This window comes from Taudactylus pleione, unplaced genomic scaffold (genome assembly GCF_031769625.1).
Source record: "Taudactylus pleione unplaced genomic scaffold, aTauple2 ptg000100l, whole genome shotgun sequence".
NCBI classification, from domain to species: Eukaryota; Metazoa; Chordata; class Amphibia; order Anura; family Myobatrachidae; genus Taudactylus; species Taudactylus pleione.
In genome coordinates, this window is record NW_028284502.1 from 15,350,534 (window position 1) to 15,371,868 (window position 21,335).

A 21,335-nucleotide genomic window follows, 5' to 3' on the forward strand; every position below is an offset into this window, starting at 1 on the left:
AGTGTCTTCATAGTGAATTTTATTTTTTGCTATCAAAACAATGTTAAAAACCTTTAGGGGTCTATTTACTAAGTTGAGTAAGGAGATAAAGTGAACGGTGATAAGGTACCAGCCAATCAGCTTCTAACTGCCATGTCACAGTCTGTGTTTGAAAAATGGCAGTTAGGAGCTGATTGGCTGGTACCTTATCTCCATTCACTTAAGCTCCTAACACAGCTTAGTAAATAGACCCCCTAGTCTTTATAACCTGCCCGGGTGCAGTGGCGTATCTGTAAGTGTGTACAGTGCACACTGGGTCCAGGGGGCCTATATTGCACACCCTGCACCCATGTTCATTACTTACCCCTGCAGAGTCCCACATTGGCAGCAGCAGTAGCGCTGTACAAATCTCCGGGAAGATGGTGCAGTGACCGTTTCCCCTGCGTTTTCTGCATGAGCCAAGGAAAAATCACTGGGAACATGGTGCGGGTGCCATGTTCCAGGAGACCTGTCCGTGCACAGTACACTCTGGCACAGCTGCAGAGCCTACTTACTTGCACCACTGGCTATAGAGGAGGGGGCCCTGCCCGGGTGTATATAATGTATGTGATAGACATCTGGCTTAGACCTGGCATATACTACTGACACAGAGTTGGATGCATTGTGCATACTCAGCAAATGTGCATAAATACACTATTGTATGTGCATTGTTTTAGGTTTGTGTTTTCTGCATATGGTCCATCCCAGCATCCCCGACTGTTAATGGGTGTGATGAGACAATTAGCTTAATCATATCGTTATCTCTCCCATTGTATAATGCAATTGGCAACATCAGTTTGCACCCGCCTCCCTTTCATATATGTCAGGGAGGGGTGGGTATGAAAAGTGGTCAATATGGCCAATAGATGACTGTCATTGTAAAATGCCTGCTACTTCTGATTTTTAGATATATCCTTACATGCATTAGCAAAAGCAACATTTGCGTTAGAACTGTGTATTGCAATCGGAGCACTGCAGTCACACTGAGAATGATATTCTGCATTTTAATCGTCACTTTAACACATCTGCAAATCTTTGCTTCCCTTTCCCTGTTAAAGTCTGCCATCTAGTGGCTGATATGCTTACTGTACAGTAGATATATTTTAAAAAAAGAAATACCGTAGAGCAGAGGTTCCCAAACTTTTTTGACTCATGGCACCCTAGAGTATCAGAATTGTTTTCACGGCACCTCTAAGCCAAACATTTGTTATTGAGAAATTCGGAAAAAATGCAGTAAAGTGAAGTAAATTGTGTTTACCTGTTAGCTTCCTTAGGCTCAGTTATATAATGGTGGACAGATTTGCACTTCTTTGTCCACATATTTACATTACATTGTCCATAAATTATTTGATTTAGTGCTGGACCACCAACCTGAGGCACCCCTGCAAGTGTCCTAAGGCACCCCAGGGTGCCACGGTGCACAGTTTGGGAAACACTGCCATAAAGACATACTGTATCTTTACTAATATAATAAGAACGTTGTGTCTGTCTGTTTGTTCTGAGTTGGCGTAAAAACGACTGAACCGATTTTCATGAAAACTGCCTCTATGCAAAGCTAAAGAACTAGAACACATCAAATAAGAAGTATGTTGGCAGAAGCGATTTAATTGTGGGCGAAGCATTGTGTATAAGCTGAAAGTGGGCAATTTGTTTACTGGGAGACTTAGTGTATGACTGTAGGCAGATCTGAGGGAATTAAGTGCTTGATTCTGGCTGTGTTCTCCAGCTGATGGTTAATACTACTCTTACACCGAAATTCCGGGTCTGACCCGGAGTTGGAATCGAGTTCCAACCCGGATCAGACCCGGAATTTCCCTGGCGCTGACCCAGGATATTCCTGAGTTGGCGCCGTTCACACCGGCACCGGGTCTGCATTGACCCGGCTTTTCCGGCGTTGAAGTGGGCGCTTGGAGATGACGTCATCTCCAAGCGCCACTGAAGCCGGACCAATTGGCATGCGGCGTGCTCCAGGTCATTGTGACCCAGAGCGCGCCATTCACACTGCAGGGTTTCCCGGGTTATTCCCGTGTTAAACCTGCAAATTAGCTGGGTCGGATTGCCAGGTCACTTGACCCGGGAATCCAACCCTGTCCCCTTTTACACCAAGGAGCTACCTGGGTTAACCCTGCGATAACCCGGGTTTTAGCTCTGGTGTAAAAGGGGTATAAGTGTCAAGCCACAATCCAGGGCATAACCAAGATTCCACATATGTATTCTTGTCCTTTCACTGTGAGCTTCTATAAAATGAACATCTGCTTTATCAGGATGTAGTGACAACCACCTGGCACTTATTCACTCCTGGAGCTCAGCTAGGCAGTCATGTAAGATTGATATTGTGTTCTCAGTAACTGTAGCAAAGGACAGGTACAATTGTATATCATCTGTATAGCAGTGGCACACCAGGCCATGACATCTGATTATATCACTGAGTATACTTCTGAAAGTACTCTCTGTCATCTGCTAGTGAGAAAAGCTTTAAACCAGCTAAAAACTGTGCCATCTAGTCCACAGAACTTGTTCTCAATTAGAATCCCATGGTGCAGGGTATTAAATGCTGCGGAGAGATCGAGAAGGATTAAGATTGAACAATTGTCTATGGTCATCAGAACATAGATATCATAGATTGACAGATGGGATTCCAGTTGAGATTCACCCGTTTTCTCAATAACCTTTTTTAGAAAAGTTTGATATCAGTCTGTAGTTGATTTTACAGTCGGGATCTAAATAAGGTTTTTTTTGTATTTTTTTTAGCAGAGCTCTAACAATTGCTTCCTTTAGTATTTCTGGAAAAGTGCCTGTTTTCAAAGAGTATTGTTCTATTTTGGCTAATGCCAGGCCAATTACATCAGTACACCCTCTTAGAAGCTAGGTAGAGGCAGGGTCCAGATCTCAGGGCTGTGGGTAATATCAACAAAGTTCTCTACATTCTGTGGGTCAAAGTTAGTTCAAAAAGTCAGAGGGCCTACATTTACAGGAATGGAACTTTGGCACTCATTTGGGATTCCAAAGTGTTACAAAGTGACATAGAAGCATATGCATGGCCAATAACAGCAAAATGAATTTATGTGACATAAATTTTATTTACTGAGAAAATAATAAGACAGATCATGCTTTAAAAAACTGTATACATGAATTGCTAATTGTTTGCTATGTCACTTTGTAACGTGAGTTACCATGGAATGACCCATTAATAAAAATTGTTCACAACCATATACAGTAAGTATATGAAAACTGACAGTAATAGTACTGACCAATACAACACAATCCCTGGGATGCAATGTGATAATCCTATTCTGGTGGACCAGCCATAGAGAGCAGGGTAAGATGTGACATATGATATGGAAAATGGATAAAGTCAATCTAGATATGGCAAGTATGCAATTAATAAATGTATTACCAATGTGTGGAGAGATAAATCCAATCAGTCCTTAGCAAGAAGTCCTCGCCAGATGGCTGTTGGCGTTCCTTTACTAGCACAAGGTTTAAAAGTTTTGTGATGGTCACGATATATATTTGCATAGATTCCGTTTGTGTCACAGTTGTGCTAGGCTTGACGCATTTCACTGACATTTTCAACCTCAGCTTCCTCTTCTTGAGCCTCCTGTTGTCAAACCAAGGAGCTTGTCAGTATGGTATATGGGGCCATAGACGCACAGAGGTGATAGTATCCATTGCAGCCATTGCATACCTATAGCAGCTAAGGACAAGCATCCATGGATCTCACAGGCATCCAATACAGCAGAGAGATCCCAATTGCCACAATACATAATATGCCACACATCAGTGCCACAATCCATAATATGCCACACATCAGTGCCACAATCCATAATATGCCACACATCAGTGCCACAATCCATAATATGCCACACATCAGTGCCACAATCCATAATATGCCACACATCAGTGCCAAAATCCATAATATGCCACACATCAGTGCCACAATACATAATATGCCACACATCAGTGCCACAATACATAATATGCCACACATCAGTGCCACAATACATAATATGCCACACATCAGTGCCACAATCCATAATTGCCACACATCAGTGCAACAATCCATAATATCTCACACATCAGTGCCACAATCCATAATATCTCACACATCAGTGCCACAATCCATAATATGCCACACATCAGTGCCACAATACATAATATGCCACACATCAGTGCCACAATACATAATATGCCATACATCAGTGCCACAATCCATAATATGCCACACATCAGTGCCACAATCCATAATATGCCACAGTGCCACAATACATAATATGCCACACATCAGTGCCACAATACATAATATACCACACATCAGTGCCATAATATATAATATGCCACACATCAGTGCCACAATACATAATATGCCACACATCAGTGCCACAATCCATAATATGACACACATCAGTGCCACAATCCATAATATGCCACACATCAGTGCCACAATCCATAATATGCCACACATCAGTGCCACAATACATAATATGCCACACATCAGTGCCACAATACATAATATGCCACACATCAGTGCCACAATCCATAATATGCCACACATCAGTGCCACAATCCATAATTGCCACACATCAGTGCCACAATCCATAATATCTCACACATCAGTGCCACAATCCATAATATCTCACACATCAGTGCCACAATCCATAATATGCCACACATCAGTGCCACAATACATAATATGCCACACATCAGTGCCACAATACATAATATGCCATACATCAGTGCCACAATCCATAATATGCCACACATCAGTGCCACAATACATAATCTGCCACACATCAGTGCCACAATACATAATATTAATATACATCAGTGCAACAATGCATAATATGACACATATCAGTGCCACAATCCATAATATGCCACACATCAGTGTCACAATACATAATATGCCAAAAAGTGCCACAATACATAATATGCCACACATCAGTGCCACAATACATAATATGCCACACAGTGCCACAATACATAATATGCCACACATCAGTGCCACAATACATAATTTGCCACACATCAGTGCCACAATACATAATATGCCACACATTAGTGCCACAATGCATAATATGCCACACATTAGTGCCACAATACATAATATGCCAAACAGTGCCACAATACATAATATGCCACACATCAGTGCCACAATACATAATATTCCACACATTAGTGCCACAATATACATGCCACACATCAGTGCCACAATACATACAGTAATATGCCACACATCAGTGCCACAATACATAATATGCCACACATTAGTGCCACAATACATAATATGCCAAAAAGTGCCACAATACATAATATGCCACACATCAGTGCCACAATACATAATATGCCACACAGTGCCACAATACATAATATGCCACACATCAGTGCCACAATACATAATTTGCCACACATCAGTGCCACAATACATAATATGCCACACATTAGTGCCACAATACATAATATGCCACACATTAGTGCCACAATACATAATATGCCAAACAGTGCCACAATACATAATATGCCACACATCAGTGCCACAATACATAATATTCCACACATTAGTGCCACAATACACATGCCACACATCAGTGCCACAATACATACAGTAATATGCCACACATCAGTGCCACAATACATAATATGCCACACATTAGTGCCACAATACATAATATGCCACACATGAGTACCACAATACATCATATGCCACACATCCGTATCACAATAAATAATATGCCACACATCAGTGCCACAATACTTAATATGCCACACATCAGTGCCACAATACATCATATGCCATACATTAGTGCCACAATACATAATATGCCACACATCAGTGCCACAATACATCATATACCACACATCAGTGCCACAATACATCATATACCACACATCAGTGCCACAATACATCATATGCCACACATCAGTGCCACAATACATATGCCACACATCAGTACCACAATACATAATATGCCACACATCAGTGCCACAATACATATGCCGCACTTCAGTACCACAACACATAATATGCCACACATCAGTGCTACAATACATATGCCGCACTTCAGTACCACAATACATCATATGCCACACATCAGTGGCACAATACATCATATGCCACACATCAGTGCCACAATACATCATATGCCACACATCAGTGCCACAATACATCATATACCCCACATCAGTGCCACAAAACGTAATATGCCACACATTAGTGCCACAATGCATAATATGCCACACATTAGTGCTCCAACACATAATTTTGCAACAAATTAGTGCCCATAACACACAGAAAACAGATCTCCATTGGAAGCGTAGCATCCAAGACCACCTCCAGTCTCTCACGCACAACCCTCTTCCAATCCAAACAACTCTCCAAAAGGGATCAGGGTGCATTTTTCCATCTGCAAACCGTGAGGGAGCAGAGCCATGCTAAACCAACCTAGCATGTCCACATCACACATACTGTCTGTAAGTCAGCAACCCATTCACCCATCCTGTCAGCACCCATTAAACCTTTTAGCACACATTACCTTCCCATCACCCATTCCCCTCAAGAAACCATGAATCAATGAACCCCCTATTAATCAATCCCCCTGAGAATCGACTGACCTATTCCTCACCTTTCCATTATCATGCCACCCTCCCAGCACCTAGTAACAGTATCATCCCCTCTATTAGCTCTCCTAAAGATCTCCCCACACAGCTCCCATCAACCTATTCACTCATTAGCACCCCCACTGAGCACCTAATAACTTCCCCCATCCAGCACCAATTAACCCATTCATTACTCATTTCACCCTCCCAGCACCCATCACCACATTCACTCACCCTGTCAGCACTCATTACCCCCCCCACACACATTTAAAGACACACATATACACACACACTCATACACAGAAACACACATATATGCACCTTCTAGAAGATAATAGCTAGAATCTGATTGGTTACTAGGGACAACATTTCCACTTCTAAAAACTGTTACCCAGAAGAAGTAATTTGGCAGCAACAGCCCTGGATCCAGAGCATCTATTGTGCACAGGAGGTGAAGGCCAAAGTGTGAGAGTTTATCATCAACCCATGCATTGAAATCCCCTAGGATGAGCCAAGGATGAGCCATATTTGATACTCCAGGACTAGGCCTTGAATTGTATTTGTCAAATTTTAGGCCAAATTCCACAGGAGAAACATTGGGAAATTCTGCAGCCAAATGTGGAATTAGGTAAATTCTTCGCAGAAGGTTTTTTTTTTTTTCATCTTTAATTTAGCAGTTTTCTTACTGGAACTTATAGCATAGCTTAATGACATTGTTAAAGTAAAGGTACAAATACAAGACCTAGTAAATCTGAGTTGCACGAAATGACAAATGCAGATGGATCTTGCTGTTTTTAGCATTACACACAGCTTTAGCAATACAGTATATAAGGGAATACACAGGCCTTGGATTGGGACAGAAGGTTGCATGGAATAAGAGAGGGGGCTGGCCAGTCCATTTAGGGGAGGGAAGGAGGGCTGGATATTACATGAGGTATAATAACTGGAGTGTGTTTAAATGGCGTGTTCAGATATCTGTTCTCTTGTCGCCATGCAATAGCCCTGCCAGCAAATTCATGCAGCATAGAGATCAGTAGCTCTCCAATGATTGTCTTGCATAATATCTGTCTGAATGAATGAGCCAAGATGTGTGGATCTCATCTTTCTTAAACTGCTTCAGTCTTTTACCTATTTAATGTCCACGGTGGAATTTTCAGGTGCTGCTTTTATAGGGTCATTTTTGAAATTGCAAAACTGCAGTCTGGTAGCACTGATGGAGTTTTGTGACCTCATGCAACTTTTTTTTATGAGTGCATCCATATTATTTGAGGAAGTGCATGAAGTTTGATGGGGTGGTAACAATGTCCATGTTCTGTTGTAAGGAACTGGGGGCCTGATTCAGAGCTGAACGCTCTGACCAGAGCGCTCTCTCTGAATCAGGGCCCTCCTACCTTTTTTTGGAGCGTCCTCATGGACGCTCGCATAGCTGTGGGTTACCACCCACAGCTATAGCGAGCGTCCATGATGATGGTCGCGATGGTCTTGACCATCGCGACCATCGGGCTTGCGATGGAGACCCTGCGGTAGGGTCTCGCTGCCGCAAGCCCTGGAGTGATTTTGGCTCTATCAGAGCCAAAATCACTCCCACTGACATCACTAGTGATGTCAGTGGGGCCGGCTTCAGACGGTAGGCGTTACCATGGGAACGCCTCCGTCTGGCAGGCACGCCCACCAAAGGGGGCGTGCAGTCAATCAACATCGACAGCACGCCCCCTTTGGTGCGAGACCCGGAGCGACAGCTTGGCTGTCGCAGTCCGGGTCTCGCACGTGCGCACGACGGAGCTCCCTCCGTCGTGCGCATGCGCAGTGGGGAACATTGACCTGCTTGCGAGCGTACTGCCGCTCGCGAGCGGGTCTGAATGACCCCCTGGGTTCATTGCTGGCCAAATGCAAACATTCTATACCCTCATTTTATGCAAAAACAACATGCGATGCGATGGTAACTGTCCATCGCATCAGAAGAATTCTATGGAAAAAAACATTTACAGTATATGATATGCGCATGCAAGTAATTTATACCTACCAAAGTGAGCCCCCAAACCGTACCCAATTCTGCTCAAACCACACCCATTCCCACCAGATAACACCACTCTCTTCCATCAAAGTCATGCCCTCTCCAACAACATATGAGCTGTTGCCGGTATGTTAAATGAGATTGCAGTTGTATAATGCAGCCATTTAGTGATGCATTGTATATGTGACATCTCATTTAGGTGTATTTCTGCTGCATCTTCAGTTTAATTAAGTGAATCCAAACATTTTGGGTAATGTGTTAATTGTGAATGTCTGGAAGCTATGTACATCAGCATTATATTGCTCTAGTTACCAATAACAGGTAATGTTTTACCCTATACAGGTCCACATCCGACATGAATAAAAACAGGATACCGGAGCCCAGCGGGAATGAGCAGGGACCAGGTGAGCATGTGGGGTTTCCAGCAGTTTTCAGAGCTGCCCATGTATGTGGTGCCCCCTTTTCCCAGCCTGGGAAGTGTCACAGTGATCAGATGGCACCTGGTGTCAGCTTGATGGAGATAGACCAGGGCCATCAACATACAGTTCATTGTCCACAGGGCTGGTGTTGAGTATTTCAACCAATAAGAAAGGTCACGTTACATGCATAGTTTTAAAAGCTTTATCTATGAATTAAAACAGTAGAAGTTAGTTGGGAGTCTGTACAAGTGTTGGAGTTCAGGTAAGGCTTATCTATCAACATTTCTGATCCACAAATCGAAATGGAGGGAACGGTCTAGTCACAGCTGCTGTGTCGTTGCTTATCATGACGTGGCTGCACTAGGGCTTCCCCTTACCCACATCCCTTCCTCACCAAACACCTATCCATGGCCAAGCAGAACAGTTACAGGGGTGTGTCTGTACACCACTACTTTACTATGGAGAGCAGCGGTGAACTCGGGACAGTTTGAAGGCATTGGGTAAAGTCTTTCAGACAAGTTTTGCCATCGGAAAGTTCAAGACTTAAAAGAAAACAATTAATCTCTTGATCCTATCTTCAGGGTAACCATGTCATGATACATCATTCAACCCATATCTATCTATCTATCTATCTATCTATCTATCTATCTATCTATCTATCTATCTATCATCTAGGGGCTCATGCTTGGCTCCACCCAAAAATATGCTTTTAAAAGCCGCACATAAAAACAACATACTTACGCCCATATGGTGGCTCTGCACCAGTATTATATGCCAGGTTTACGTCAGGTGTACTTACAACCGGATACACTTACACCCAACCAGATCATTTGAGTAAACTTTTTTTTAACATTTGTTTTGATGGTGAAAAAACACATTCTCTGTTTTAAACAAAAAGAAATAACCAGGCTTCTCATGTACGAATGAAAGTAAAAAAAATATTCTCAAATATGCAGCCCACAAAGGGGCATATTTACCATTAATCTGGAATTGGTCCCGATAATCATAATTACTCATCGCAGCAATAAATAAAGTAAGTATCTCTAGAATGTATCAATAATCACATGCAGGGACAGGGGCTTTGATATTTTGCATACTGTATGTGCTGGACTCTGGCCGTGCTATGTGGATCGGACCCTGGTCATGGTACGTGGTCATCAGACTGCGCATGTGCTGGTGGAGATTACCGGAGAAGTGAAATGCATCCCATAGACTACAATGGATAACGCTATCAAAGCATGGCGTTGGCTATCGGGGCCACAATTAACCAACCAGAAGGGGCTAGCTAATACTGGTGGCCGCCATAATCAGTGTGCACCAGCCCTCAGAAACCAGTAATACACATTGCAATCCAGGATCGCACCTGGGATTTTGTACATGGCTCCATCCTGAGTGACCCAGGTGAGACCCCTTTCAGACTGGTGACCCAACCCAGCTTACTGCCAGGCCGATTACGTCACCGCTATCACATGCTAAGCCGGCACTTGGAGATCAGATCATTTCCAAGCGCCAGCTCTTCCTATGCTGTGTATGGATCCCGGGTCGCATCGACCCGGGTTACCCGTTCACACTGCATCGTGAGCCGGGTTGAACCCGTGTGCAACCCTGCTTGTTACCCAGGTTGAAATGCCGGGTCACTCAACCCGAGTTACATCAACTGGGTCCTTTCACACTGTATAATAAGCCGGATTGCTGGCAGTGTGAAGGGGTATAAGTGATACAGTACTTGCATCTCAGTGCAGGTCTGCCTCAGTGTGCCGTGATACTGTAAGCATACATGCCCTTACTGTACTCCCTTTGCCTTTGCACTGGCTTTGCCTCCCCCATAATGACAAAGTACTACAGCCTTGCAGCTGTGGACTGAGCGCTAGACTAAAGCCACCAAATGCTGATGAGAAAGAATCTATTGATTTGAAACGCGTTGGATGTAGAAGAAGGGGCCACACAAGGGCAGAAGGCAAGGCAACTAGACCCAGATACCACAACACTCCCGGCATCTGATGTCATCAGTTCCCACCTCAGCGAAAGCATTACTGCTTCCTTGCAAGACATCGCCCTGCAGAGGAAAAAAGCTGTCCTAGCCCAGTATAGGGTAAGTTAGGGACAGCACTTCCACAATACCGGACCATACTGGCAATTGGCCCCCCAACCAGTCCCTAAGAGGCTATAACCATTGTGGTCATATGACCCATTGTTTTTAATTCTCTGGCTTTTCACTCTTTCTATTCTTATCCCCAGCCTTAACCCTTCCCCATCCTTATTTCTACCTTTTGTTACTTCAATTATTTTTACTTGACTTCCCTTCCCCCACCCCCGTTTTAAAAAAAAACTATATATTTTGTAATTTTTTTTTTTTTTTTTTAAACTTTTTTTTTTTTTAACCCTCAGGGCCTGATTCAGAGACGGACACTCTGAAAGAGCGCTCGCTCTGAATCAGGGCGTTTTTTTTTTTGTGCGGCCTCCTGGCCGCTTGCATAGCTGTGGGTGACCACCCACAGTTATTGCGAGCGGCCAGGATGATAGTCGCGATGGTCAAGACCATCACGACCATCGGGGCTTGCGACGAGACCCTTGTGGTAGGGTCTCGTGGCCGCAAGCCCCAGAGAGCTTCTGGCTGTAATAGAGCCGAAGCTCTCCCACTGACATCACTGGTGATGTCAGTGGGGCCGCCCACAAACAGTAGACGTTCGCTTGGAAACGCCTCCGTTTGTGAAGCCACACCCCCACCACTCCTACAAAACGGGGCGAGCTGTCAATCAACATCGACTGCCGCCCCTTTTGTAGTGAGCCACGGAGCAAGAGAATTTCTCTCTCGCTCCGGGGCTTGCGCACGCGCAGTGCGGCCGCTGCACGTGCGCAGAGCACACCATCAACCTGCTCGCGAGTGCTCAAGCGCTCGCAAGCGGGTCTGAATCAGGCCCTCAGTCCACAGCTGCAAGGCTGTAGTGCTTTTTAATATAACATTTATTACTGAGCTGCTGCATACAAATTTCAAGCGTGGCACTCTATCTTTATTTTTGCCATTTATCCCCCATAATGACGCATAAGTGATAGATATGCACATAGACTTGTTTTTTTTCATGGGGATGCGCAGTACTGATTTGTGTATTTACACTAAGCAAACGGATGGACATCCATCTCGGCATCAGCTCCATGTAATGTGCATGCATACACATACATACAGTACATGCATACACATACATATATACAGTGCATACATACAGTACATACTGTTGACTCAGTATATTCTCAAGTGTTGGGTCTATGTGACACTTGTATTATGCAGAGATAGGCAGACCTCTAAGGCATGCTTATTACTTGTGCTTTAGGTCTGCACTGTGCTCATATCCCCCCAGAGACTAATGCGACGACTGCTCTATTACTCTTTCCACAGGAGACAAGTCCTCATTAGCTATCTTGCTGTATTCAGCAGATGATAATAGTAAGCTACTGTATAGAAGGCAACTCCTTGGTGACCTATATGCTACCCCAGTGTTTGCATATAAACAAAGCCATAATGAACTGTTACAGTAGCATCAAAAGACTAATCAATTAGAGAAAGTATCTGTCATGCTGAATCTTGTATATAATTCACTAGTGAATCAAACTGTTTTCAAGGTACACTTGGCAGCAAGCAGGATGAGACTAGCATTGGTAATCAGAGCTGTTGGAGTCTTGATGAATCTGAAATATTACTATAGGGGAGATGTATCAAACCATCTAAAGGAGGACAGATGGAGATTTTATCAGCTTCTTATACCTCCCAACATTGGAAAATCAGGAGGCAGGATGCGTGGTGACGTTTTGGGGTGTCCTTTTTTCGTCATGCTGCCCCCTGCTTCCTCCAAGAACTAAATGGATGCCATGCGCATGCGTGTGGCATCCATTCACCAACAGTGGTGCTGAGTGTGTCGTCCCCCCACCACCGCCCACGGTTCATAGCAGCCTGTAGGTGGGACAGCGGAACAGTGCCTGAAAAGCGTGCCTGTCCCTGTGAAATCGGAACGTTTGGGAGGTATGGCTTCTAGCTATCATTGTGTAGTATTTACCTTGAAATATGATAGCTAGAAGCACTTTTCTTTTTTTAGAAGTATTGATACATCTCCCCCATGTGTCATATCTGTAGTACCCGTCTGCAGCAGAGAGGTCCATCTTGGTTATCACGAATGCTTCCACCTTTCTTGGGTTCTCTCCTCCATACAATACATGTGGACTGAATCTCCAGCCTCTGCCTATGCTTACCTACTGCAGCCAGCTGTCTAACTTGTCCACCAAGATCCCACATGTGAGATTGCTGTGATGGAACCTGCCCAGCACAATAGATTTAGCCGCACTATGGGTCTGGTCGGTTTCCCTACCTTGTGACTCTCTCTATAATTTGGTCCTAGGTCATTATTGTTTGGAAAGTCACACCCTGTGTTGATAACACTATTGTCTATTTTAGAAAACTAGAAGCATTGACAATAAAATCAATGTCTATAATGATAATATAAGATGAATATAACAAGTTTCTGTTTTCCTGTCTGACTGTTTTCCCTTGTTAGGTAACACAGTGCCAGCTGTATTTGCCATACCTGGGAACCGAGCAGGGTATTCTGGCTATTACATTCCGCAACCGCCAGCTTCGTATCGGAACCAGGCCTGGATGTCATACCCAGGAGACAATGAATTACCAGGACAGTGGGCAGACTCGGTAAGTCTGTCAGCGCTGTAAACCAACAGATTGCATTGCCTATAGTTAGTTGTATTTACAGATGTGTCCACATGCATCTTACCTCCGTGTGCTACAGGTTGCGTTACACATAATGCGTGAGCGCTGTGCAACTCAGTGGCGCCGAGCGTCTTTTCTGCAGCTTTTTCCCTTCAAATGTGATTTATTTATATGCATAAGACACACAAGCAGCTTCTGCTGATTAAAATGATATGCGGCATGTCTATATTCTATGGGCGACTGCAGGTATATCTGCATGTGAAGCGCTACGTTATAGTGTCACAGCCGCCGACACTGTAACATAGCATTTCTCATGCAGATATAACCTCAGTCGCCCATAGAATATAGGCATGCTGCTGCTGCATACCATTTTAAGGGGAAAATTTGAATGAAAAGACGCTCGGCGCTACTAAATCTAATCCACATTACTTATGTGTAAACCATGTATACATGGTAATACTTTATCTTTAATGGTAAGTCCACTAGAAATGATTGTCTATAACTAAAATCATTGTGCTGGTTATTACAGCTTGCCAGAATAACTCATACTAATAGCTGAAATCACCAGCACAGTTGCTGCCTTCACAAGCAGTCTTCATCCCAAGGGCATATAATGGGACATGGGAAGCGACTCTCCCTATTTTCTTAGCTGGAGGGTATTCCATTAAGTGGTTAATTTATCATGCAATACAGAGTTGAACAAGTCTATTGGTGAAGAGTATCTTGTGTTTTTTCTCTCTGGTCATGCTCGGGAACCAAATGTATGACAGTACGGGCATTGTAGAGTCGTACACAAACCCCAGTACATCTCCACTTCCAACTGAAGGGGCGTAACTGGGCTGCAACGGGGCCTTCTCACGTAGGCAGGATTCAGAGTGGGTTGGGTACGGGATGCCAGTGCTCAGGATCCCAGCGGTCAGAATCCCAACGCCGGCATACCAACAGGGTTAGTATCCTAACCCTACCCTTACCCATAAACCTAACCTTTCCTCCCCACTGCCTAAACCTAAACCCCCCTCCCTGCAGCCCAAACCTAGCCTTCCCCCTGCAGCCTAGACCTAACCTCCCCCCCAGTGCCTAACCCTAACCCTCCCCTAGAGCCTAACCCCAACCCTAACCCTCCCCCTAAGCCTATTACTTACCATACGGATGCCAGCAGTTCCGGATGCTGCCACCGGCATCCTGAGTTGGTATGTTGATGGAAATTGCGGTCTATGCAGAGTTGTGCATACATATAATTGTGCCTCTTTTCCAATGGATCTTTTGCAGCAGGGATAGGGCTGGTGTAAGAGTGCATTGATAATGAGAACAGCTATTAAACCAAGCATACAGATATGTGCGGTCCAGCCACAGAGCTGCCCAGAACTCTGCATGCAGGTCGGATATACTCATTTGGTTCTGCGCGTGTCAGGCCGGAGCAATTGCGGATAACTTGCGTTCAACTCTGCATTAGCCCCAAAGTGTTTATTTAAATAATTTTTTATATAGAGCATAAAATGCTGCATTGACTCCCTCCATAGCTGTAACCACATGCCTGGGCACTTGGGTCGGGATTAATTTCTTTTAGCACGCCCGATCTCCCGATCGTGAGGCGCTATTCAATTGATGCCGATTATTGCGCTCGCAAGCGGGCCGATGCTGGGCCAATGCGCAACGTGCGTGCGCAAGCCCCATAGCGAGTGAGGAATCACTCGCTCCGGGGCTCGCAACAAAACGGGGCAGCTGTCGATGTTGATCGACAGCTCGCCCCTTTTTGTAGGCGGAGAGGGGGGGCTGTACAAACGGAGGCGTTCCCGAAGGAACGCCTGCTGTTTGTGGGCGGCCCTACTGACATCACTTGTGATGTCAGCAGTGGACTTCCGGCTCTATTAGAGCAGGAAGTCCACTTGGCATTGCGAGTGCTGAGACCCTACCACAATCGCGACCATCACCAGGCTGCTCGCACAAGCTGTGGGTGGTCACCCACAGCTGTGCGAGCGACCTGGAGGCCGGAATTTAAAAAAAAAGGGACGTCCTGATTCAGAGCGAGCGCACGCAAATAGCATGCGCCTCTGAATCAGGCCCTAGGACCACAGCAAGTCTCCCCAGTGTCGTCATTATTATAAGGTCAGTAGCCTTATCCAGAATAAAAAGGTATATATAAAATACATCCCCCCAAAGACCATCCTCAATTAAAAATCTGAGCATTCTTAATTTAATTGCCATATGAAAATTGTTCCTTTACTTGTGACCGCACAGGTTCCGCTCCCCGGATACATTGAGGCTTATCCAAGGTCAAGATACCCGCAGGTCTCTCCTTCCCGACTTCCCAGGCAGTTTGGTCAGCCAGTTAATATACATTCAAGCCTAGACCATGCTGCCGGTCCATCCATTGGAGCTTCTCAACAAAGTCTGACCGATACGGACACCCCAGATGCCTCAATCACCAACCTATCCACAGCTGCGTTGGTAAAAGCCATAAGAGAGGAAGTTGCTAAACTGGCCAAAAAACAGACAGACATGTTTGAGTTCCAGGTCTGAGAATATGGTGAATATGGTGAAATTGATCACACGTGCTGAAGCGTACCACGTCCAGCAACAGTGCCTACACACAAAAAAAATCAGGACTCACGTGGGGATTTTATGCTATTTTTATTCCAATTGGTAAAAGACAAATGAAGACCCTGTTATTAATAATTTTGTTTTTATTTATATAATACAAATATAACATTAGTTTTCTATTGAAGGCAGCACCAGGCTGATAAGTTCTTTTTTTTTCTTTTTGTGTTGGAAAAACTAACAGTATTATTTATATTCAATTGATCTCATTTCCAGCCGGTATAAATTAGCGCAGATTATCCAAGTTGCTTAAAACAAATAACATCACCTTTTATGTTAACACTAGCTGAGCCTGTCAATGTGTTTTCTTAGGTGGGCAAAACAGTAAATCGTAGTTAGGTAACCTGTGGCTCCTCCACTGCTAAGAAACTACAATTTATGGACACGTTGGGACTTGTAGTTCTGCAGCAGATAAAGAACCACAATTATCTGAACTTCGAGTAAATTAAGCGAAAAGTGCTGTAATTCAAACATTGCAGGTTATCCGTAATATAAGAAACTTGCAATGCTATACTATTTCATGGTCCACCTGGTGAAAAGTTTCATTGACGAAGCACCTATTTCTCTCAACGTTGAAAGGTTTCTCTGAATGGCGCTCCGCCAAAGCTGGTAAATTGAGAACCTTGTGTAAATTTGGCTTAGAACACGATCTCCAGTCAGCCATACAAAAAGCTTCTGTCTGTCTGTCTGAGGCCTCTATTCTTCAGCAAGAAATAATACTAAGTCCGAAACGGAGCTAAAGAAAATTCTTGGTTTAACTGGAAGAGAGCACTAATGAAGGTTTGCTTTCCAGCCTAGGAATGCTTGCAGATAAACCCCTATTATGTAAAAAGCTGTGTGTCTTCATTTAAGATGTAAATACGGCAGGTACATTTCTTTAAGGAAGAAACCCTTTGGTCATGTAAACCAGCTATTATTTAATCTGGATACATTTTGTGCAGGTTAATCTGATATCCCGGTCTGTATAGATCACCATTATACCATTCAGCAACTGGGGATCTTTAGAGAGGAGCTGCCACAGAAATGTAAAATGTTCATCCTATGTTGCATTACAGGCAGACTGAATCTAACCCCCCCCCCCCATCGCGGTCTTTTAGATCAGTGATAGACACCTCTATTTTGCTTGAGCTGGCCACACATCTAAAGATTATCTGTCCAACCAGCCAACTAGTTGATTGGTTGGAATGAAAATCTGGTAACGTATGGGAGTAACTGATGATCAGCAATTTGCTCCTAAATGCCAGAAAACAGATGAAATTGGTCGTAAGACAAGTTTTTAAAAATGTTTGATCTAAACAATTTGTTCAAACAACAGTTTTTGTCCATTTTCTGGCGTTTGGGAGCAAATTGCTGATAGTCATTTACTTTTATACCTTACCACCAGATTTTCATTCCAACCAATCAACTAGTTGGCTGGTTGGACAGATAATCTTTAGATGTGTGGCCAGCTTTAGGCTTGTACCTTGGATGTGAAGTCTGATACCTGGACAGTTGGCCTGATACAGCAAAGAACGCAGTTGCTTATACGCACGTAATCGGACGATTTGTAGTGTACTGCTCATGCATCGCAGTGCGCGAACTAGCTACTGCGATCGGGACAGCGATCACAGAGGCTACGCAGACTCATGGCAGAGTGATTGGCAGAAGGTGCCGTTTGTGGGTGGTGACGGGGGGGTGGTTGGGCGAATGCAGGAGTACCATTGGGTTTTAACCCCATTGCATGGGCATGCATGAATTAGCCACTGCGATACCAGACGCCGCCTGAAATCTCATAGCGTGTGCAGAAATAAGCAATTCCTGAGTGAGATCTGGGCTTTATTAACTGTGCGTATGGGTCCGATGTCACCGATTTGTTTTTCTATGTTGACCAAGTATACGGATGGAGTAAGGGGAAGTGGGCATCATTATGTCAGGCTGTGATTGCAATGCGAATGCAAACATTTACATATCCCCGCAGATATTAGCAACTGTGTTGCGTGCGTATACGCAGAATAGCCATCCGTAGTGAATCAGGCCCAGTGTTTGTAATCTCGTGCTAACATGCATCAGAAGAGAGCTAGCACCTACTGACCTTGGGGCGAGCATAGGTAATGAGCTATACTAGCCCAGCCCCACCCACTTGTTACGGTAAGAGAGAAGGAACTTAGATGTGCTGAATAGTGACATAACTACACCCCTGTCTGTAGTCACCGCTGCTTCAAGACTGCACTCACCTTCACATCAGGGCAGAACATGTCAGCAGGGTGTTGCCATTCCCTTACAATTGGTCAAGTCCTCACTTGAGCCCCGGGGCCAGTCGAATGTCTTGGATGTCCTGACTATTGGACTACTCATATAGGATACTGATGTCCATTAAGTATATCTTCATTGATTGTATACACACGGCAGGCTTGAAGTTCTAGTCATCTGCCAGGAAGCTGACCCTATAGCCGGATCATTCATTAGGCAACCTAGGTTCCTGCACAGAGAGAGCCTGTGGAGCATAGATTTCCCTAACCTGTTTGTATGTTGTTCATTTTTTTTTTCCTTTGACAAATGGAGATGGGAAGGGGACCAAACCATCGTGTTGCCTGGGGTTCCTTGGGTTCATCACCCAGCTGTCGCTAGATGAAAACCCATTAGCAACTCAGGAAGCATTTGCCAAATTTGTCCCCCTGACCAGCCGATTCACTTTCTTCTCACTATTACTACCAGCAGTATCAATCCGTCAGAAATCGATTGTGGGCTAAGAGATCCACGTGCCAATCACTATGTAGGTCCATAGTAGGGCAGGTAGTACGAGCCTGATTCTGAGTCACATGCAGCTGCATTCGTGTGTGTTCAATTTTTTATTGCCACAGTCGTGTCTGCGAGTTTATATAAATGCCGCTATACAGCCCTGCCCTGGTGTACATCTGTGTGTCTGAATGTGCAAGGACTGAGGCGCCCACTGCCAGCGTCCATAGACTATGAAATACTGTTTGGTGCGCCTTTATGGCAGTTGTAGATTATCCATGTAAATAGGACCTCCTAGGCAAACAATTCTGCGTCTATGTACGCAACTACGACCCACCCAGAAGACACAACATCTCTGTGCGTTTGTTTAGTCACCCCCTCGTTACCTCCCAGTCACCGCCAGGAACGCCCCTTACATTTCTGCTATTGTGCGTTTAACTGCCACTCATGACGAACAAAATCTGTCATGTCTGTGCGTGCAGGTGCTGCTCAGACACATGCACAGATGAAGAACATTGCTCCACTGCATCCGATATCGCCGCTGTGTACGAATCAGAATCAGGCATCCTATGTTCAGGAGGGAGCCGAGGGCGGCATGTCTTCAAAAGTTTTAGCAGAAGAGAAATGCAAAAAATGATTCTGTAAATTTCACAGGAGGCTTATTTTTACGTATAAATCACTGGTGACAGGTCCTACTATATGGCAATGTGAAATAGATTCTGTAAATACAATAAGTTGGCATGTTTGTCTTGCAAGATATAAGTTTCTCATTTTTCACTTTCCTAGTCTACAAAATTGGGTCGCCACCTTTTCCATGTTTTTTATACAATATACATTTCAAGCTTTAGGATGACAGAAACACTACCCAATCATTGATGGGTTACTGCAAACGGAATCTGTGGATGAGTTTAATGTTTATAATGTGTTTTTTTTTGTTTTGCTTTTTTTGTATTTTTCTCTTTTTTTGTGGGATTGTGGTATTTACAACAATAAGACATATTTTGTCATGTAAACAAGTCATATATATGTACATATATATATGAAATGTATTTTTGTAATCGTTGTAAATATATATATTGTACATAAAATACAGATATATGCAAACTGATAGGCTACAATGGATTGATCCGATGACTAACTTGAATAGGGGAAACTTCGGGGCAATGTATATATAAATAATTGAATTGCCTTGAAATGTTATCCAAATAGATAGAAGCTGATTTCTACCCAGTATATTAGGATGTTTTCTGTACTCGCTGCCTTTAAACATTTAAAAACGTGGTTATTGTTTTTTCTCCTGTGATAATGCTACTGTTGCTTATTTGCTTGTATTAACTATCTTAATAATACATTTATTAAAATCAAAACGACATATTTTAATACACATTTTGTTCAACCTGACATTTTCATCTACATTAGGAGAACCATGTCGTCCCATTTGTACTGTGATAATGCATTATTGTGTTTTAATTTTTTTAATGTTATTCATAAACTATGGGACATATTTATTAATGATCAGGTTTTAGACCCAATATTTATAATTTCTTATCACTGCTTATCACAGAAATAATAATTTAAAGATCGCCGAGATTAAACACATGGGTGTGGATCATTAGGTCTACAGTAAATAGGTAGACAATGTTTGGGTAGACAATGGGAGTTAGACAAGCAATAGGTCGACAGGGTCTGAAGGTCGACATACTAAAGGTCGACTGGTAAGAAGGTCTACAGGAACTGAAGGTCGACACACAAGATCGCCACAGAAATGTTCGACACATTTTTATTTTTTTTCTAGCCCTAATCTTCACCCTAACCCTCCCCTTGGTGCCTAACCCTAACCCTCCCTCCTGGTGCCTAACCCTAACCTCCTGGTGCCTAACCCTAACCATCGTGCCTAACTCTAACCGTCCCTTCTAGTGCCTAACTCTAACCCTCCATCCTGGTGCCTAACCATAACCGTCGGGGTAGGTGCCTGACCCTAACCGTCCCTTCTAGTGCCTAACCCTCCGGTAAGTGCCTAACCCTAACCGTCAGGGTAGGTGCCTGACCATAACCGTACCTTCTAGTGCCTAACCCTCCGGTAAGTACCTAACCCTAACTGTCCCTCCTGGTGCCTAACCGTCGGGGTAAGTGCCTAACCGTTGGAGTAAGTGCCTAACCCTAAAAAATGGGGGAAAAAATGTCGACCATTTCTATGTCGACCTTACGTATGTCGACCTTATGACTGTCAACCTTCAGTACCCGTCGCCCTTCTTACCAGTCG

At 43.9% G+C, this 21,335-nt stretch overlaps 1 protein-coding gene across 2 annotated transcripts in view; it reads left to right on the plus strand.

Moving 5' to 3' along the window:
• Window positions 1–17,485, plus strand: part of KIAA1549L (KIAA1549 like) — a 248,584-nt gene extending 231,099 nt beyond the window's left edge. For both annotated transcript variants that reach the window (XM_088470490.1, XM_088470491.1), the window contains 3 exons: window positions 8,972–9,033; window positions 13,593–13,741; window positions 15,998–17,485. In XM_088470490.1, the coding sequence (XP_088326616.1) occupies window positions 8,972–9,033; window positions 13,593–13,741; window positions 15,998–16,279 (493 nt within the window). In that variant the 3' untranslated portion in view covers window positions 16,280–17,485. The remainder of the gene's footprint in view (window positions 1–8,971; window positions 9,034–13,592; window positions 13,742–15,997) is intronic.
• Window positions 17,486–21,335: the final 3,850 nt, after the last annotated feature.